The 21,832-nt window shown below is 39.8% G+C and overlaps 2 protein-coding genes and 1 long non-coding RNA gene across 15 annotated transcripts in view; 1 reads left to right on the top strand and 2 right to left on the bottom strand.

Annotated features, from left to right (window-relative positions):
- Nucleotides 1-3,642: 3,642 nt before the first annotated feature.
- LOC111242931 (uncharacterized) lies at nt 3,643-11,563 on the bottom strand. Of its 10 annotated transcripts, XM_086974103.1 has the most exons (5): nt 6,070-10,458; nt 5,553-5,642; nt 5,187-5,299; nt 4,945-5,085; nt 3,643-4,352 (listed from the first exon to the last, which is right to left on the bottom strand). In XM_086974103.1, the coding sequence occupies exon 1, from the start codon at nt 10,125-10,127 to the stop codon at nt 9,438-9,440; it is 690 nt and encodes a 229-aa protein (XP_086830229.1). In that variant the 5' UTR covers nt 10,128-10,458; the 3' UTR covers nt 3,643-4,352; nt 4,945-5,085; nt 5,187-5,299; nt 5,553-5,642; nt 6,070-9,437. The 10 variants fall into 10 exon arrangements, with proteins under 10 accessions (XP_086830229.1, XP_086830204.1, XP_086830220.1 ...); XM_086974078.1 differs by having other exon boundaries at nt 4,945-5,299; XM_086974094.1 differs by lacking the exon at nt 5,187-5,299 and having other exon boundaries at nt 4,945-5,152.
- Nucleotides 11,564-15,820: 4,257 nt separating this feature from the next.
- LOC111243311 (uncharacterized) overlaps nt 15,821-21,832 on the top strand; it is a 65,897-nt gene continuing 59,885 nt past the window's right edge. The window contains exons 1-2 of one of the 3 annotated variants that reach the window (XR_015319610.1): nt 15,821-17,754; nt 21,190-21,303. This is a non-coding gene — a long non-coding RNA (uncharacterized LOC111243311). The remainder of the gene's footprint in view (nt 17,755-21,189; nt 21,304-21,832) is intronic. The other 2 variants (XR_015319609.1, XR_002670420.2) reach the window with 2 other exon arrangements.
- On the bottom strand, nt 17,624-20,259 carry LOC111243310 (cytosolic non-specific dipeptidase-like). Of its 2 annotated transcripts, XR_015319608.1 has the most exons (3): nt 18,964-20,233; nt 18,323-18,482; nt 17,624-17,762 (listed from the first exon to the last, which is right to left on the bottom strand). XR_015319608.1 is itself a non-coding variant. In XM_086978174.1 (1 exon), exon 1 carries the CDS (start codon nt 20,240-20,242, stop codon nt 18,788-18,790), a length of 1,455 nt encoding a protein of 484 aa, XP_086834300.1. In that variant the 5' UTR covers nt 20,243-20,259. The 2 variants fall into 2 exon arrangements, 1 of the variants encoding a protein (XP_086834300.1); XM_086978174.1 differs by lacking the exons at nt 17,624-17,762; nt 18,323-18,482 and having other exon boundaries at nt 18,788-20,259.

Below are 21,832 nucleotides of genomic sequence, written 5' to 3'. Positions count from 1 at the left end.
AATCTATTTACTACTGGTTAATGGTTTTCTTTCGTATTATGTCTAAGTTACTTTATACGACTTTTTAGGATTTGACAACTGGAGTGGTAAATAGTCGTATTTTTGTGTTACGTTAGCCGGCAAAGTTTTTCTGTATTATGGAGTGTTATGAAAGACTCAGCTCACGAACATGAAGACACTGTCCACGTTTTCTCTCGTATGTTAAAAAAAATTCGTCTTCGAGGGATTTGATAAACTAGCACGATCGAATTTAATAGCGATCACTCTTCTTCTATAAAGCTACCTGCGCATATCTTAAAGTTCTGAGCCTCATAACCAGATCTACATTAACACTGCATCAGACTTGCAATCGAAAATCCTATATTCATAATCCCAAAGATTTGTATTAAACGATCGGTGTACATCTTTTAGTCTTAACAAATTTCAACGGCGTGCGAAAGGAAAATCTATCGTCTAGGCTGAAAGTGTGTGATTGCCATTACACTTAGAACCTACTTACTTGTAGATTATATGTGCACATTTCTTTTAAATCGGGCACTAAAACAGGTTCAAGGTCAGCATTTTGATAAAAAATCCGATCATTTGTGCATTACGAAACAATGAACTTTGGTTCTTTAACCAATCCCGACCGGGAAGTTTAGTGTCCAGGCCTATACTACAATAGCAAATTTTCAGTTAGAAATTTGGGAAATTTTCATGCTGAACTATTTTTTCTGTCAAAGCCAAACCTCAACTTCTAACTAGTGCTTCTGCGGATCTATTGCAGACTAACAACAGAGTACAATCAAAGTGTGCAGAATAGGAGAGTATCTAGTTCGTAAACAGTTGGGTTATCGGTCCCAGTAAGTAAGGGTCTTCAGTTCTCAATCAGATACTCATCAGATCTGAGTGATCAGTCAGATACTCATCATATCATAGCTGAATCATAATGCGACCAACCGTTACCCAGCAAGTTCGTGATTTACTAAGGTACAATAACATAATACAGGTTAGGTTAGACCAGCTATATCTTACCAGTATGAAGACGGTAGCAAGTACCACATACGGCTGTATACTTTGAAATGTGTAAACCGATTTCATGGCTTGTTTGTTTGTTTATTTCAATCTGTACACGTGCGCATAAAGACATTCGATTGCAGTCCTATTTGCGAACGATGTTCGACTGCGCGGAGAAACAAGATGGGTTTCAACTACGTGTCCGACCAGCAGTAGAATACGTTAAGTAGGTGCGTGGGCGCTGAGTCTGATGGTAAATAAATTAAGCGCCTTCTCACTTGTATTCGGGATTTTGAGCATTCGATATTTTATACTTTGTTTTTCGCCTTGTTCGGAACCAAACATGGCTTTTTCCATAAATCATCTACATGAACCTAACAAAACTTCTAATAAAGACCGCTTCCAAATCACTACATAAAGCACAATCTCGCTCCTAATAAATTTGAAATGCCGTAGAGAGAAAGATGCGGCCAGTACCTTTAGCCCACCTCGACAACCAATGTCTTCTAGTCTTTTTTTTACCTCGTATGATTTCGTTAACATATCATCACCTAAGCTTTATAACTATTTCTAGAATTAACAGGAATCGACTACCTAGAACATATTAGGAAAAGAAATCTACAAAACAAAAATGCGATTTAAAAAGGAAATATGTTCAATATGTTCTTATTCGAAGAAATTTCTCGTTCTCGTCCTTAAAAATGGCATAGAAAATAAAATATCAGGTACGGAATATCTCAAAATTGCGCCTAAAACCTGCTTTATCACCATTATGCTTAGCACGCTGAGATCCATTTGATGGATGGTACTGCTCATCTAGCAGTTACGACCACCTTGATTTTGTGACAAATGAAGGTGTTCAATTTTGGCATAGATTTTTACTGTACTGATTTACACAGATGCTCTAGAGCTTTTTAACTATTGTACCTATCGTCATGTAAGTTTTTTTCCACCTACTCTACTTATCTTAACCTATGACAATGCAAAATATCTAGTGAAGCAAATTTAATCAAAATGCGCATTTCAGGTAAAGTTACTTTGTTGATGGTAAACAGATGAGATGCTCACAATGAGTGTGGCAAGTGTGAACTCATAGAAGATACCACAATATACATGGAGTTCGACTTCACTGCACCGGTGGGTGTTTTCCGTAAACGACCCAATTAGTATCTGCTGTAAACTCGATTTTAAAACATTTTTTTCGACTGTTATAGTTCGCGAATGAAAGTTCCTTAACCATCAATTTCAAATTTGTTTTTGTTTTCATCAGACCAAAAAAAGCACAGCCTTTTACATGAAGCTTCGAATCTAGTATTATTAAACAAATCTTGATTTTGGTTACGCTGAATTTTCTAGGATAAGCTATGCGATGCGAAGGTCAATGTGAGGGCGATATTGGATTGGTGACCTAAGATTTCGAACCGACGACGCAACAAAAGCAAAGGGCTGCCGGACGGTTGTATATTAGCCAGCGATGAGCATATGGTCAAATACGATATTTTTATAGAGCCACTATTTCCTAATATGCCTGCAGCTATAAAAGATCTGAATGACAGAGAAAATGTAACAGTGTTTTGTAGGCTTATACCGTCGATTAACGAAAAGGACAGGTCTTACTGGATGATGATTAATGTCATTTACAGATAAGGTTCTACGAACTGCGACGATTTAATACGATCTCCATGAATTGTTGCTGCTTGCACGGCTACTGTTACTTACAGATTAGTACGTCGATCCTATAGACGGCTTATATGGAAAGAAATATTGAGATAACGATAAGGATTAACAAAATATTCCTATTAAGTGCCGTAATACGAACGTTCAATCAATGAAACTATGTTTAAGGGGTGTTAAATATGAGGTAAATAAAAAATATCTACCAATAAAAGTCAAGGATGAACTGATCGTCTCTGCAACCTAAAGAAAATAGACTTGGTTGTAACAATTTGAAGATACTAACGAGATGTTACTAACCTACAAGCTAATCAGATGTTATGTTTACTCCTTGTGCTGTTCTCTTTGCCCGCATGCTCCTGCAGGAATTGCTCAAGAGTTCGCTATCTTGACATCCCGCATTTATGTTTCCCTTCGGCACATGGAGATACTGACGTCACAATGGTTATTGTTAACGTTCTTTTTTGACTTATTTTTCAAACAATTATAAGAGAACTAGAAGAAATAAGCAAATAATAATAAATAATATTTTTATATCTCAATGTATCGTTTTTGTTTATAGGTTACAAAATTTTTAAGTAAAATAAATACAAACAACAGTTGTTTGCTCATTTCGCGCAATCTTTGCTTGTGTGTTTCCAAAGTGCACCGCATCTATCCTAATCAATAACGTCCTCATATAAGATTATGATATTTTTTTGGTAGTTTCATTTAATAGTATTTTTCATTAGGACTAATGTAAAGTAAGGAAATTATTTTTGTAAATGTTGGCTGATTGTATGTCTTCCATCAAGGCACACAATGTCCTGTATGCTTTTCGCTATACTTTATATATGACGACTTTAAAATTACAAAAATTTCTAGGTATCTGTTACTCTAGACGTATAAGTAAAATCGAATAGTATTTCACAAAATCTAAAGATATATTTGATAACATAGAGATGTACATGAATTCTCAAAAAATACATACGGTCGCGCCTATATGGAAGTTGTTTTATTAGTTGTCGTATGGTATTATTTCCATATCACAAGCAATTACAAATACGTACAATGAACTTTGTTGGCCGTATTGCAGACAACGATGTGCCCAACTGTCTTCAAAATATTTGTCGGCCATCTTTCAGCAATGTGCCAGGTATACAACTTGTTAAGCTACGCACATAACGTTCACTAGAAGCCACTATAAACACTTTACACTCTACCACCACAATCCATTTCATAATAATTCTTTATATCATAATTATTTCGGGCTTTAGCAGTTAGTCAAAATTCTACGTATAAAGTTGTACGGGTCCCAGAAAAGAAGTGACGAGGAGTTTCTAGCCTACCATACTTAGCTTTTTCCTTTGGGAGCAATAGTTAAAACGTTACAAGGATTGAACCGAGGTTTGTTTGGAGCTGTGCGGCCGATGCGCAGTTAATACCGATGATTTTCGTCCTGTCAACATTGTCACAGTGTCATCAGTTCGACGGGTCATGTCCGGCATAAACTTGATGACGAGGTGACACCACATTTTCTCGATTAGATCTGCCTTTAGCACAAACGCTGAAGCATATTTTTCTACTTGATCGGCAAGCATTGACACCGGCTGGGCGAAGGCTGCCGTCAGATACCCGAGCGAAATAAAAGACCCCTTAGCGACAAGTTGACAATTCCTTTTGAAATCGATGTCCGACGAAACCTTAATAGTAATAAGCACAACACAGCAATACAGAGCAATAATCGCGTTGTCATTTACAATGCATTTCTATCTCATGCTTTTGGGTGCTGTTAATGAGAATTCGGTGAACTGATCCTGAACTTGAAGGGTTTCGGTTAGAATTATTTAGCTACGGTTAACACTTGAGCTCACATTATACATGTGTATACATATTTTCTATCCAAGCTGGCGTCTGAATTGAACTAAGCCATGAATCCAATTAGGGCGAAGCATACTTTATAGTTAAGAAACAAGTTTAAAAAAAAATTAGAAAATACTCTAAATAAGACAAAAATCGTTGGCCTAATAATATAAAGGCCAGTCACAACTTAATAAAATTAAATATCGTTGACAAATACATTTATTATCTTTTCTTTCCAATATGTAAAGTTTATTCTAAAAAAAGCTCCCCTTCCACCGCTAAAAAAACTATATTTCATAAATTAACAGGATCTCGTGAAGCCATCCATCCCATTTAAATAAGATCGCATCATGTCTACTAGCTCAACTTTGACTTAATATCAACTGAATTTCAAATCCCAAGTATATAAATTCCAACAGATTTAACACTTACATTCGAACTTATGCAGTTTCCATAAACGAAGCATGCTTCAGTAAATTGTCCCAGAATGTCGTCGATCCCTTCCCATAGTAGGCGAAACTTGGGCACTGCACGGTTGACATTTCCCAGGTATTCTTTAAGTTCGACGCCGACCTGGTACGCAGCACAATACGGGTGGCTACTGGTGGTAACAACAAAGAGGTGTAACGAACTACGCAGGCTGATGAGGAATAGAAAGACACGGACTATCTTACCAATGGTAAAGTTTCTATATGAACTGACAAGCAGGCTGATGCATAGACGTAGTGTAAGCTTGAACAAATTCAGCAAAACGGCAGCCATTGATTTGTAAGCAGAACTCTGTAACCTAAATTATTTAAGCGCCTTTTTAGTCATTCCACTTGCCATCTACTGTGTCCTTTGTGGCAACATGGCTTGTTAATTTAGATAGCGATGCATAGTTAAGTGCTAGGACCGTGCAGTATTTAAGATTCATAAAAGGAAGCAAATATAAGAATGAATATTGCGGCAAGTTACGTAACCATTATGCCCCAGCAATCTTATTTGTAGCTACCTGAAATAAAATTGTATGATTGCGGGGCCATATTTGAATTACTAACCTTTTTATATAGGAAGAAATTCTTTTCTTTTGTTCTCGGCTGTTTATAACACATACACACAAGTCGAAAACTAGCTCGAATGTTGCGTAGCTACGTGAAGTAAGTAACTTGGTTAGTTCTGGGTTCGATTATTAGGCACAGCAAATTTTTCCAAATCTACGGTCGTTTAGATACTACTGATATTAGCTGATAATCGGCTAAAGCAAATCAATAAATTGAGCGAGAATTTTCTTCAATTTAACTTCAAAAGTTCGTTATATAATGTGATTGCTATGGACAAAAACTAAAGTTTCCTTAAAATTGCAAGAATTATGAAGAAAAAAGCTATCAATATTGTCATCATATAATTACGAGTGCGCGTCTAGGTGACATTAAATTAAATCGAATGATCCGGACTAGCTGAGTGGGAAGACGTCGTGACCTTTCTCAGTTCTGCCGGCCACAAGTAGTGAGCAACCACACGCGTTTGTTACTTCGATAGAAAAAAAAATAGCGTTCTATATTGTCCTGCACCAACCGGTATTCATTTATGCAGTCGATAAAGTTAACAGAGAATTCCAAGTTGACACCAGTTACATTGTAGAGTCTATTTTAATCCAAAAAGTTACTCGCTAGGTTTGTTTCAGTTTAAGAAGCATTTGTTGGGATTTTTAATAATTCAGCCACTAGCGTATGCCTCCCAACAGCTGGGGGCGTAATGTTCGGCGCGGTTTCCCCAGCTTGGCGGTCTACTGTCCTGCTACCGCTAAATTAGCGGAAAGAGCAAATTCAAACGGCGCTGAATACACTCTTGCGACTAACGGTTCCTAAAATATATTTTACTTTATGTTGAAATGCAACGAGAGAAATGATGCGCCTAAAAGCCCCATCAGCAAGCTGGTATCCTGTGATAATTGTTTAATCAGGCAATTCTGTGTAAATTAATTAATGAATGATTCAGAAACATTTATCCCTACTTAAGTTAGAGTTGCAGGCACACTAGAAGCTTTGCTTCAAATCGAGTTTTCAAGAATGCTAACCCGCTGTTAACCCCGTACAACAGACCAGTACCCTGCCAAAGGCGACTTTTAGCTAGTCGAATCACAACATCATGACACTACGTAAGATGTCGCTACTGCTTGTAGTAGATTGGCTAATCCGTGTTCTTTTTCTTTTGGCGCTCGTTATGTAAATGATTAGGCGCTACTTTAGACGAATCTTACTGGACCTAAAAAAAACTCACCGTGTAGGTTCTCTTTATAAAAAGGCATGATAACAACTTGTTATAGTAATTATTTGCTAAAGTCGAAATGTAAACCAGCGACGGCCGTATGCTCATGGCTATAATGACGATGCACCCAAAGCAATGCGCATTCGTCACCCAGTCCACGCCGCCCTCAGATGTCGTTATCAAGAATCATTTTCAGAGCTATCAAATCTCGTAGTTCCGTGTCGCACAACCAAAGTAAATAAGAGTTAGACTTTCATCTAGATTCTACAATATAATTGTTGCAATTAGATTATCTTTGTAGATAAATATCTGTTCATCATTTAATTATGTATCAACAGTATTTGTGCCACCTTATGTCCCGCGGTTCAACTTTAAGCTTGAAGTTATACGACTCCCGAAGCATGTTTGAGAAGCCATATCCAGTCTAGTGCAAAGCATGATTTGCACACCAGCTTACGACTTGCTATTTCACAGTACAAATTGCTCAGCCTACAATAAGGATGAGCTGCATAAGGAAAATGGAACCAGTACTGCTATTATCAATTTTCCTGATTAGGTCACCCTTCAGATTGTGGCAAACGCATACAGGAGGTCCGCTAACGACCTAATTATTTACTTTTGTCAGCTACATAATTCGGACTAGACACTAGAGGGCCAACCACTTAATTGCGGTTCGTTTATATAGTACAAATTAACAATACAGTTACTTAACTGGGTCACCATCATTGCTAACCGCTCAACCTTTGAATTTGTTCAATAACGTTAGAAAGCAAGATGGCACTTGCACTTGTATGCGTCTGCCAAATCTGATGAATTGTGTGTGACGGAACAAAGGTTCGACGCTGCCGATAATAACTTATGAGCTAACATCAACACGCTATCCAGTCGTCATCATGAAAACGTACAACGCGTGAAATTACGCGCGAGAAAGCAGTCTGTTCTATAATGTCATATCTAATATGTAATAATGTCATAATCTATCTGCAATACGTAAAGCAGCTATCTATCCATTTCTATACGAATGAATCGACCAATTCATTCTACTGCTCACTCACTGTTTCTTTTTTCTAAAATTACCAAATAGCGGTACTGTAGAACATGCTGAGGTGCACTGTGTCAGCCCTATCATTTGAGCAAGTTACGCGATATACTGGCATATTCGGTTAGAAAATAATACCAGCTATGGTTAATTATATTTCGTTCGATATGTTTCGTTTACCGATATACTTTGAATTTGTTTTTGCACATAACCAATTATTACTGCTACGATTTAGCAGCCGACAACATGCAAAAGAAACATATCGTTTCTGACTCAAGATGGTCGTGAATTTGCCGCTGTAATGAATACTGTTGTCTTTAGTACAAGCCGCTTCGTTTTCCCATTAGTCGAGCATGCCCACATCGATGATATTAGTTGTTTTTTCTCTATTCGACATCCCGGTAGAGATCGGCATATACATGGCATCTATGTATGTCGCACGTGGTTTGTGCACGAGGGTTGTACAAGTATGTAAAAGAACGTGACATTGTCACTGTGAACAGTAATTGTTTTTTTTTTCTAGATCTTTTTATCTTGCACGCGCGTGCCGTGGAAAGCATGGTTACCGTTCTATTTGATAATAAATTCACAAAAGTTAAGAGAAGAACCATACTTATTTAGTTATTGCTAACTTGTTTTTTTTTACCCACTTGTTACTCGCCAACTTACGCTGCTACATAGAGATAGATCAGCTGATATAACCAGAATTGTAAAAAGAACTGGAATAAAAAGTACAAAATAAAAGGATAACTACATGGAAAAAGTTATAATCATGTACCGAGGAGTTGCCGCTGGAGTTGCACAGATTTGGGCAGGCCGATTTACTACAAATACTTCTTTATCGGACCATATGAGTCATCTATATTGATCTCCGTAAATAAAACAAATCAAACGAAATAAGCTATCGTAGCCCACCAGTCTCACTTTATAGGTTTCAAGATATAAGATATTCACAAGGTGCATTATGTGCGCAAACTTTCAAGCGCCTACTATCGGCGCAATTTTTTCTGGGTTAAAACGTTTATTGCACTAGAGCGTTAAGAGCAGCTCGTCATACAGTTATGTACATATTGTACATGTATGTATGACGAGCAAAATTGTACAAATGTACAATTTATCATTATTTCCACTGTTATTGTTTGTATATGATTAGTAAGTTTTACTAATTCGATTTAATTAAATGAGTATCACATTCACGGTTTTTAGTTCCTTCTGATGAGATTCTGTTTATAGCTACTATTGGTAAATCTTTAGTATAATTTTAATAGACAAAGGTATCTTATTTCTAAATCAGTGCAGTAGTAAGTAGCGTCCTACTCTAGCTTGAATGGGTGATGGCAAAGATCAACTGATTTATTCGTCAACACCGAGAAGGGTTTACCGAATATAATAACCTGTTCCTATTTCTCTTTATTTTTTTTAAAGGTGACAAAAATGAACACTTGTGTCATGCGGTTTTCAATACTTGTGTAAATTGGAAGAAAAACCTCAGCAGTATTTGGACTAACATGCAACATTTATTTACAGATATATATATACAAGATAGTGCAGAATGCTTTTTCTATATAAGGAACTTGATGGGAAAAGCGATGGTTTATGTTGTGCCTACATCTGATCGATCTACGAAATTGTCTACTTAATGCCAACCGTGTCCGCCTTCGTGAAGTGAAGCAATGACTGGTTGCTTAATCAGGATGATGGCCTTACCACCTGCCTCGTGTCCTGCGATCCGCGATATTACGTGTCCACCTTCGCTAGTCGTTTGAATCTTGTGTAGTGATTTAATTTCTTGCGTGGGCCCTGATATCATGTATGATGTGCTACCGCTGCTTGCCAAATGAGCATGCCCTCCACCTAGACCACCGCCCGTTAACAGGTTTGCAAGACCTACAGCCGAAAGAGCCGCCTGATCTTCGTGAGCTGCCAGTTCGTTCTCCAACGAATGTCCTCCTCCAACACCGCCCAAGTAGAATCCTCCAAAAGCGTCGAAGTCGCTATAGCCTCCATGGACTCCATTACCCCCATCGCTGTAACCTCCGTGATTGCCACCGCTGTAACTATCGTGACCTTCATCATAACTCCCGAGGTCTATACCTCTGTTCCAAGCCAATCCACTCTCAAAGTGGCGAATAGAATTTAGATCAGCACCCCCTCCGTCGCTGATTGCCTCCCATTCTCCAAAGCGGCTACCTTTACTAAGGCCCTCCATTTTTCCACTACCGAGGCTATATTTAATGTCAGCAATTGCACCTGCTGAAATGACGACTACACATACTGCTAGCACGACAACATATGGGACCATCGTGCAGGAGTGCATGTTTTGCATAGTTTTTTGATCAGAGTGCCAATAAGGTAAGTGGTTGTGCAAAAGGCACTTATACACATACGCGCACACAATGACACACGTAACGTTAATAGTCAGAGGACATGCGCTGGCAAAAGGTGCAAAAACTACATTCACAAGATACTAACGTTAACAGCAACAAACCAGAGACGATCAAGCGAAACCTCAACGATGATAACACGAATCACAAAGTTCACTTCACCACAATAACGACAGAGGACGCTGGATCCTGCACACGTTTAATACACACGACGATGGACACACGGTGCAATGCGGTTGCGACGTTGCGCGATCACCAATTTATATGGCAGCTTCTTACCCCTGCCCCCCGACGAATCCGCGACCATCTCACCGCTGTAATTACCTTGGATCGGACAAATACACACACACGTCCGTCACGTAACAGTACCAACAATAATGTCAGCCTCAGCAACAGCATCACAGAACATCCGTAGTCCATTCATCGTTGCTATTGTTGTCCAGCTAAGAGTCCATAGGGTCGGCACCTCGCTTTCTGCGCCTCCCTTTCTTTCCGGCAAGCGCTCCACTTTGCTCGCCTCATCCCCACCTCCCTGTCGTCTAGTCGTCTTACAATAGGGCTCACCGGAGATATTCCAGCATCATACGCAATTCGAGCGGTTTTCTATGGCTCTGTAGCAGAAACAGCGGCGCCGTTGGTCTAGGTTAGCAGACGTGCACAGCTGGTAGTACGGCGGCGAGAGAACCGCTAACTGTGAAGTCAGCACCAATGAAGTAGAACAAAAAGATAAAGGAAAGCTATAGCAAGTCTAAAAGAAATTGAAACGGGACTAACGACAAAAAGGGCATCCGAGCGGTTGTTCAGCCCGGCCGCCGGTAGCATCTACCGATGACAACAACACGATATAGTGGTCATGACGCATCTTCTTTAGGGATTAACATGCCGACAAGCCACCGCAGCCGCGGCTTTGGGATGCCAATAACAGTGACAGTCGCAGTCGTACTGGACATTCATGTTTTCGCTACTGGTGTTTATGCATGTCTGTGCCTTTGTGTGCAGGCCATGTTATGAAGTACAAAAACGCAGAGACAGGCTCAAACACTCGCACGCACACGCGTACAGACACTAACTTATGTAAGCACACTGATAAACGGGCGTAACGAGATGAGTAACGTCAGTCCATCCGATGAGATAAGCAACTTTATGCAAATGTGACATTTCTCGATTGCGCTTCATTCTTTTTGTTGTCCGCTTTTGCTTCTACTCAGTCTATTTTTGCTTTCCTGAGTGGTCTTGCATTTAGTTAGCTGCTGACTGATCGACCTGTTCGATGCTTTGGATGGCCAACTCCGACGACTGGTTCGATTTTGGCCGGAAACCGAAACACGACATTGGCAGTAAAAACAACCATATCATAGACGGCGGCAACGACAACCGGCTACGCGAAATTGCTAACCCCAAAGATACTAGGGCGATATGGCGATACGACATTACATGGGGCGACTATTTCGCGACCTGCGTGTCCTGCATCTGCCCGACGATGTGTGTCTGTTTATGTACGTAATTCACTGGCCAGTGTATGCATTTTGGTATTGTCGTTCCCTTTTTGCTAGAATAGCGACAGCATTATCACAAGTTATTCTCCTACACTTGATCGCCATCGTCCTTTTAGCTTCGTTCGCTTTTTCCTTTTCAGTTCTATAACCACGATCGTAGTAGTGGCGTAAATGTAGTGTAATCTGTCATAGCATAGCGACTGTGACTAGCAAGTGAAGAAGGCGCATTTCTATAAAAGTCATATTGTCAATACATTGTCTGGATAGCGGGGCGGACGTTAAGCTAAACCAGGTGGCATCTCTAGAGGCGACTGCGACATTTGTCGGTAGCCGTCTGGTCACCCATCGTGTGATTTCCGCTAATTGTAGTGTATCGTTCTCACGTTAATTAGTTGGTTAAAGCTGTGACACACGTACATACTGTATGTCCGTGCTATGCGTGTGTTACTGTAATAATTTAAATAGCCCTTGTAGAAAAGTACGTTGTAACTCCATGAATATTGTCCTGAATTTTGACGTAGCTCAAGACAATCTGTGATTAAATGAAACATGCAAGCGATACATTGTTGCAAAGTTGCATAAATGAAAATATTAGTGTAACTTTAGATTAAATGAAGACCTGTATAGCAGTTATTTGATATATCATAAAGCGGACGCCTAAAACATTACTCTGAACTCGTCACTGAGGTCTATCTTTTGAACGCCGATAGAAATTTCTTAGATTATAGAATAGTTTACTAGGGATAGCTTTTACTCTGTAAAGTCACACACACACACATACACATGAGAAAATAGTGCTTTTTTGAAGCTTAAACATTTGACAGGTTTGTATGTACGGTGGTCATAGTCATACCACAGTAGTATGATTGTTATTGTAACTAACCTACCACGTAAAATCATTATATCTACACATTTTGGCAATGGACTTCGTGAAGTGCTTCTGTGAGTCCAACACTTCTATCGTATCAAATTTTGCTATTTGTAGGCCTAACAGGTTCTTTTCAATAACAGTGAACATTTATCTGTCTGTGGCATATCGTCTGATTTTTCGCATAGAGAAGGCAGGCTTTTATTGCCTCATCGACACTATAAGGCGGTTTGCCTTGCATAGCTGTCTTGTATTTTTTTCAGTGGTACGGTAACTGGACCATTATATCGGCGCTGTATATATTATTAAAGGTTCCGCATATACACAGACACACTTTTGAATAATCTAGCGTATAAATTTATATCGGCTCGGTTTCTTGAACAGCTACCTTTTGGCCTCTTGGCTAAACAAAGCCAGAGCTGCTGGTCCTGTGTCCGCTTATAAATACAAGTGTTATTAATGGAAGAAGCCACACTTTATGCCAAAGCAGCGAGAAATCCTCAAATTACATCAGTCACATACGTATTTGAGGCTAACCCCGTAGTGAATTCCCTAAGCTGCAAATAGAACTATAGTGTATTCAGATCTGGAGGTAAAGACCCCCAATGGCACATAATTCGAGTTTGCATGGCTAAAACGTAAGTATACATTTCGCGATACGCGGTTTCCGATTGATATTAGCCGACTCTATTAAAGATTCTTCCAAAGCGTCTTGTTAAAGCGGACGATCTGCTTGTCACCTTCCTTACCACCGACGTAAATCGCCTCCATGCATAAAGACAGAAGCATTACGTATGGCATAATTTATATGCAAAGCGTACGTTAGGGGATCTTGGATGTTCGAAAGGCAGTCGGAGATAGCCTAGGTTGAGACAGATCTATTTCAGCAAACTGATACCGACGCCGTCAAGGGCCACAAGAAGCTATTTCTTTATTTAGTTACGCCTGTCGTGTACCATGTCGCTGGCTGAGTTTGAACCAGTGACCTTTGGCTTTTTTCGGGTAAAGGTTACGGTGGCCGATTAAAGTTAGGCAATGGCAGTGCATACTTATTGCTACCATGTATTTATACCATTCCGACTTTATCAGCCAAAGAAGTATTTTGGTGAAAAAACGCTTAGGTCTCTGGTTTCAGCTCTGATAATGACACAATAAAACACTCACGCAAGTTGTTGTATCCGTATCGCGGTTGCAATAAAGCGCCTGTGTGTATTTGCATCCCCAGACGAATTGTCATTGACATTCATAACGTTCCAATTTACATGATATTTATATAATTTTTATAACTGTTTAATAATATATTTGAAATTATCCTAATTAATGTACTTTGAATGCAGTGCATTAGATATACAGTATACGAGTAGACTATATATGTACATCGCACACACACGAAATTGCTTTTAGAATAGCTCGATATTTCCTTCAAGTTTATGGTTGTTATTGAAAGCCTTGCGGATTCATGTATTTACTAATCGAATCTCGAACGAATTTCCAGCCCTGCTTTTGCTATCGGCAGCAGTTTGAAGTGCGTTCGCGGAGGTTTGGTTCTTTATTAGAGGTCATAAACGTCGCATTGTAGTATGTAGCTCGTCGGAATGGGTCGCGAATGTCGAAAGCCGGAATTTCAAAGAAATTTATTCAGGAGTAGATTCTTTCGCTGCCGGATCTATGCGGCCCGGGATCTGACGTAACATTGCCAGACGTATTCATTCATATGATATTGTAAAATCCTATTTTCGTTATATTTCCACAAAATTGTCTAGACACCTCTTTTCGAACTAGAAGTGTTTAGTTGTATAAAAAGACGCTTTTGGACGCCTGAATAGAAGACTACCCAATCAATGTAGAGGTCTAGTTGACCAGGCAATGCATTTCGGTTATCCTGTTTATGAAACAGCAAATTGAGCACGTACATATAACAGTAAAATTGGGTTACTTCATAGAATACGCTACTATCGTTTTTGGAGCAAAATCTCGCAATAAAAACTTGTCTAACCTTACATTTTTTTTTTGGGTCTAAACTCATACATTTGCGGTCATCGTGCAAGAGGACCCATTTTACTGCACGATAACTTTCAAGTAATGAAAACATTTCGCAACCAAAAGTCACCAGAACAGAATTTGAACAAATTTATATTTACTAAGCGCAACTATCCTCCGCGTTCTATAAGCGTACTGGTCGGAGCTTGGTTTCGATTGAATATATATATGTTCTTCTATCGCATCGTTTGGACTTCCATGTAACGAAACTTCTTCTACTCGTGGCATCCTTTAAAGGCCTACTATACAGATGCGAAGAAAAACGCCGCCTCGCAATCACTCATATACATCCGCACACATATATACATTTATCCATCCATACAATTACGGGTAAGAACGACTCGAACATTTATTCAAATGCATGTTGCACCAGCCCAGCTTACTAATATAACGTGCCATGAAAACTTAACACCAATGAAACATACACGGTGCCTCATTTCGTTTGCTCGGGCTGTCGGACGCCCTTCTGTCCAGACCGCCACCCTACAACCTCAACAACGTAATCTAGTTCCTTCTCCTAGTTGCTTTTGTGACTGCGCCTATGGGTCGCGTCCACTTCTTACGAAGCGTCTGTATAAATAGATCACAAAAAATCGCTCAAGATAACAACACTAATAATTAACGTTCGTACTAACAAATTATAATGACAATCGCTATTCTTAGTTATAGCATCCAAAAGCCGAAGCATCAATGTCAATGAAACATCAGCAGATAGTTGGCAGGCAAACGTACGTCCGCCAACACAGACCTGATGGCTCTGCCGCCTTCTGACGATATTGTGACGCCACACCGTTCGACTCCCATACCGCCGTATTACGACTGCCTCTGAGCCGAAATCTGATCACGCGTGATAGTTATTGAAGTTTATTAATGAGTTAAACGCACGCGAAGCATATATTCATCGACAATTACAATGAGAAAAAGGGTAAATGCACGGATACACGACAACAACATCACAGCGTTGGCAAATACCAAGTTATTTGTCAATAGGCCAGCCAATGCCCACTATTGTTATTATTAGAAGTAGTATTATTACTACCATATTTATATGGTATATATATACCATATATATATTTACCATATATATAAATATATCTGTATATTGAAATCCCTTATGATCCAGGCCATCTAGGTGGTGCGCGGGCGATTGTTGTAATAACATTATGACAATATCCCTGCACCGTCTAGCAATTCGGCTGGCATGTAGCTGGATACCAAAAAAAATGCACGACATCGATAGAAGTCATTGGCATAGCATTTCTAATATGCACTGCTGCAGAAAATCATGATTTTAAGCTATTCGTCTCCTATAATCAAGAGGCCAATTTATCAAGGCGGGATGCATATGGAGCGCAAAGGGGAAATTGCGCGATGGAACTATTTCACGGTATTGTAGCAGAACTTGGATTTCCCCGTTAATTTTTTTTCTATTACTAAGACAACTTTTCACTAGCGCATTACGCTATCAACATTACAAACAGAGAGCATCTTGCAAAAGCGAGAAAAACAGAGTGATATTTACGACAATAACATAATCGCAAAGACGGCCGGTGATTTTACCTTATCGGCAGGAAACACGACAGGCCTATGGATAATTGAATACAAGAATGTGTGACGATAAAGGAATCTGAAAGCCAATAGAGGCTGGGGGCTCAGTGTCGACCCCAATAGCCGGTCACATAGGATACGGGTACAGGTAGAAAGAGCGTCATCAACGATCGGCGACAAGAAAGGACAACAAAAAAGTCGTCAGATAGGACAACCGAATGCTCCACTTAGGTCTGTTCGATCAGGGACGTACATGTCGTACTACTGTGGCTATCTAATAAAGGCGGCGATATATTTGCTCGCTGTCTGCGGATGCTTCGTAGGCGGTTCCGTCGATAGCTCAATTAAGATAAATGCCATTAAACAATATTTTCACTCATCACTTGTTCGGGTATTAATTACCGACCTTTATCGTTGTACAAATGAAAAGTAAAATTATGTTAAGGACGCCAGATGATGATGGCGGTAGTCGTGTAAGACAGGAAGGGGCCTCCTTGTCTAAATGATAGATGCTCAGAGGCGATTTTATACTACGATCTACTGAAAACGGCACCGAACCTTTTACATATAATAGTTTTTTGCAGCCATAGCCGAACGAAAGCCACGAGTATGAACATCGGTAATTTTATAGTCATTCCTCAAAATTGAAATACTATCACATGTATTTCTTTTACCTTTCTTTTAATATAGTCAGCTATTTTCATTATCAAGCTATTGTTGCTGCGCACAGGTTACCGGTTTTTATTATTGAGATCGACAGAGGAATCAAATATATCACCAAAGGTTATTTTCTTTCACGCATAGATCACACCGTTTCGGCTCAATTCCAGCTGTTTCAGCGGCATGTTTATCTACACGCCAGTCTAGTCAGATCAATTTTCAGGAACGAACGATTGTTAAATTTATATATATATATATTCAGATATGGAAAACTATATCCGTACACAACAATCAATTAGATCCGATGGTTAACAGTTGCTTTAGCTGGACTGCTCTGAATAAAATGTCAGCAGCGGCCAGTTTAGCCTTGTTTATGTACATAAAAGTATATGGAGAGAGAAAGAAAGAGAGAGAGGTATATGGAGAAAGAGAGATCCAGTACCCGATGGAACACAGAAAGTGGCTGCATTTGGAAAAATACTATAAATGATACTCCCGCGACTGCGTTCGATCATCGACTATCGACGTGAAACTGATACGTCATACAATAATCCGTTGTGAAGAACGGCGCCCTTATGAATTACAGCCGCCGCGCTAGTACAATGTAAAACCTATTACTGCTTTTATTGCAACGCGTGATATTGTTATTGTTGTTACTGCCGCTACTGTGTGAACATTGTGTGTGTAAATTTTGTAGTGTTGATATGTGGCGCTGTTTTTTTCCTATTCCTTTGTTGCAGATACGTATTTATTGTTTACTATTGATAGATGTTTGTGTTATACTTCAAGTGATCCATTCATTGATGAGTGGTGACCCGTGTTGTTGTCAGGATCGACTTGCGCTGTCCTATCCAACCATCTCGTTGCATCCTTGCCAACGATGTTAGAGGACCGTTGACGATCAGACGGGCAGTGAAACTGAGCAATGCGATTTCGACATCACCGCCAAATCCATTCGTAAGCTCCTTTAAAAGATACAATTAGCTGTTTGGGCTTGTCTGGATTTGTGTAACACATCTTCGACGCTATAGATAATTAACCGATTCGGGGCCCTGTGTTGTTTTCTATCGTACCTACTAATTTCTCATATAGTGTCGCATGTTTCTAACGAGCCAATACTACTGGTTGTTTCCAAACGGCTATCGCTTTCCGTGTAATTGCGGTATTCGGCATGGCCGTGTTGTGATTTCAACGTAATCCTCAATCCGCTTCATTTCTACCTGTATCTGTCAATCCTGTGATCTGCTGCTTGGAGGAGATCTAAAACTTCGTCCTGCCGTGAACGGCAACCCATTGAGCTACTTCCACACAGCACAAGTCTACAACCAGGATTTTTTTCTAGGAAAGCAGAAAAGCTTACGTACTTATCAATCGTGCAATAAACAATCAAAAAATGAACAAAAAATATCAAATTTGCATATGCTAAACGGCAGCTTTTCCAGTGATTGTGTAATCTCGACGCAGGGCAGCTCGTATTGTCTTCTAAACTAATGAATACAACACGAAGGTGCACAGAGAGGCTTACCTGCACACAGAGGTCGAATTGCCGAAGTACTCAATTAAAAGTGAGTTCGTTCAGCGTTATAGACTCGCGTAACGTGGTCGGCGTAATTTGGCCAGGTTTTAAACGTGTGCTAGCCTCAAGCAAATCAATGTCCATTTGAATACGTGGAAAATTTTGCTCGCTTAAATCAGTCCAATAGCAAACAAATGAGGTTAGTCGTGGTACTGAAAACGTATGAACTCTGCTTTCAAAGGTGATTACTTTTAGTGTGGGAATTCCGTAGTTAAGCTACGACAAGGAGCGGATACCTTGCCATCAGTTAATCAACAAGGCCGCCAATATTTTCCGTCCGTGTGTTTTCAATTTTCCCGCAAGATCAATGAAATTAGAAAGCCATTATTTTTAATGGAACATCTAGCTTGCAACCACTATGCCTAGAATCACTATTCGATTCAGTCAACGACGGCGCCGATATAGGTGGCACAATTACTGTGCGACTTCATGAAGGTACGCAGCCAAAACCTTCGTGCCTTGAATGAAGTTTCTTTTCGAAATCTTTTCCTTTTGGGAATGGGCTCCATCATCACCCTGACCAATAGGTAGCAGTATGACACTCTTGCCGATAATTTCTTTAATTCTTAAAATAATAGGGATAGTACCACCTTCACAAGTAAGATCCGGTGCGCTTCCATATACCCTCGTAGTGGCACGAACTCCAGCCTGGAAGTATGGATGGCTCGGGCTCACTAACCACGAACGTTCTTTAAGCATATTTGTAACAACAAGTTTGTTGGGTGATCCACGCTTCTTCCACAATTCATTTAAATAGTCAATCACAAGTTTTTCGATTTTTTCGGGGTCTTGATTGGGAACAAGACGGATAGAGAATTTGCCGATAACCTTTCTTGGAATAACAGTCTTATTCCCTGAACCATAAAACGCACCTTCAATTCCGTGAAGCGATAGTGAAGGATAGCGCCATCTTGCTTGCAGACATTCAGTCTTTTTTCCAGCATGGACAAGTTTAGCACAACCAATACTTTTCTGGTAGGCGTCCAAATCAAACTCAATTTCATTGTAGAGTTTTTCTTCGTCGGGAGTTACAGGAGCGACGTCGTCCATAATACCAGGAATAAGAATCTTATTGTTAACGTCAGTTAATTGAGACAATAGCCAAATTAAGTCATTCATTGCCTCGTAAACTGTCCCCCCAAAGACGCCGGAATGCAAATCTTTCTCGGCACACTCAACCTTTACATTGAAGTATGTCAGTCCCCTAAATCCATAGGTGATGCACGGCTTCTTCGTCCCTAACCAATAACTATCAGAGATGCAAACAATATCCACACTCCTGAAAAATTCAGTGTTCTTCATTTCTGCGAGAAGATCGGCGAGACCTTTCGATCCCGATTCTTCCATCCCTTCAAAAAGAAACTTTAGGTTTACTGGCAGGGAAGTCTTCGTATTTTGGTATGCTTCGAGAGCATTAAGCCACCCCATAGCCGGGCCCTTGTCATCAGTGGCCCCACGTCCATAAAGGTTTCCGTTTTTTTCTGTCAACACAAAAGGGTCAGTTTCCCAGCCGTCATTTCTTAGGGCTGGCTGAACGTCTAGATGTCCGTAAACCAGAACAGTTTTCTTCGCCGGATCATTGCCCAAAGAACCCAATAAAACGGGAGGTAAAGGAACTTTAGACTTATCGGGAAAGGCTTCTTCACCAATTTCTTTCAATTCGCACTCGACTCCGTATATTTCTAACTTTGCTTTCATCCATCTCATTATTTTGATAACGTCTGGACGAAATTCACGCCATGCTGAAATTGATTTGATTGCCACTATCTCAGCTAAGCGGTCAACGTATTTCTCTTGGTGCTCATCCACATAACTCAATACAGCATCGATTCCAACGGCCGCCATCGCTAATCTCGTCACTTCGTTCATGCCTCGCGATGATGGAAACTTACATCGATTATCAACGATCAAAACATGTAAAATAAACATCGTTCAAATCATGTTGAAACAAACGCGGTTATGTTGCAGTAAAGGCAATGCCCTTAATGAATTACCCCTTATTATAATTCATAGTGATTCGTCCTGTTGTTATTATCTTTCAATGCTACTATCTTTTATCGCTATATGCCCCGATATTTTCCCGTTGATCAATGTTTTTCATAGTTATATTAATGGTACTACAGGCAAATTCCGGGCCCGATTTTCGCCTTACGCGTGACAATTTAGTTAATAGTGGAGCTCACAATTCATAAGTATGCACGTACACTTCACTTAAATAAATAAGTTTTTTTATTGTTTCAACACACTGAATGCGCGACGAATAGTTGTAATAAAGCGATATTTACTATGAGTTTTTTTTTTTTTATTGACTATTACACTAAATAAAATTTGTTTAACAGGCTACAGTTTTTTTAATAGCAGTATTTTCTTCATTCTGTTCGGTAACGTTGGCTCTCTAACAAACAGTAAAGCTCGTTATAAGGGTACTGTAAGATAAAACACGCGGATATTATGCTGCTGTTATAAATGGGCATTTGACCCTTCGCATTGTGTTGTATTTTGGACACTTCAGAACTTTTATTCCTTCGATGTAATACCATTTCAAATTTTTTTTTTTTATTCTTAGAGTGCGTTTTGTCATTAGCTAGACCTATCGGTAGTAAAACGTTTGCTAGCTTTTGTTCGGCTGTGTAAGATCCCATAACGTCTCTTAGGGCAAACAAGTGTGTGAATCTTTTTTAGTTATTTACGTCTCTTTGACAGCGAATCTCTGCAGTTTAGCATGAGCCTGCTGATCTTCAAAACATACTGTTCTGTTAGAAAGCTGTTGGAAAACTTACCAATGAGCTTCTTGGATGTACCTGACTTTGTTTCAGGACCATGGAAGAGACCCTTGATGGTATAAAGGAAAGTAAAAGCTGTTTCGACGTTAAGCATCTACCTGAGTTTCTACCGTAGTCAAGTCTTTGACACCCGACATCTTCGTGGAGGTAAAAATTAGCGTTTTGATTATTTTTTTGTTGTTCGGATGTAATCGCGGCCATATCATCTATAACGCCTGAAATAAGAATCTTCTTACGTCCATTAGTTATGCCAGTATCCCCATCAGGTCAGTCTCCGGCTAGACGCGTGGATGGAAGTCCTTTTCAGCCCACCGCTAAAATGGCTAAACCAAAAGCTTCTATCTCTCCATATGACGAAATGCATATAACGTCGATTTTTCCTAAAGAAATCACTGTTTTCCATCGAACGGAGACTTTCTAGACCCATGGAGCCATCCTGTTCTCTGCTTTTAAAAATAAATTCAGGGGCGTTTCTGATCTACTGTATGCCGGAACTGGAGCCCTGTTATTTGTGGTGCTTATATAACAAAAATTCCCATTCTTCTCCATTAAGACAAAGGAATCAGTTTTGCAGTCATCGTCCTGTGAAGCAGACTGAACGTCAAGAGGTTTGTGTGTTAGAACTGGCTTCCTGGAAACATCGTCATCCAGAGTTCTAAGTTGCATATGCGCCAAA

The sequence above is a fragment of the Varroa destructor genome, unplaced genomic scaffold (genome assembly GCF_002443255.2).
Source record: "Varroa destructor unplaced genomic scaffold, Vdes_3.0 BEIS01000001.1, whole genome shotgun sequence".
NCBI lineage: Eukaryota > Metazoa > Arthropoda > Arachnida > Mesostigmata > Varroidae > Varroa > Varroa destructor.
Note: the sequence above shows the minus strand (reverse complement) of the source record. Positions and strands in the feature narration are given on the sequence as shown.

Coding starts and splice junctions, on each gene's coding strand:
- LOC111242931 (XM_086974078.1), bottom strand. CDS start 10,127: ATGCAAAACATGCACTCCTGCACGATGGTCCCATATGTTGTCGTGCTA.
- LOC111243310 (XM_086978174.1), bottom strand. CDS start 20,242: ATGAACGAAGTGACGAGATTAGCGATGGCGGCCGTTGGAATCGATGCT.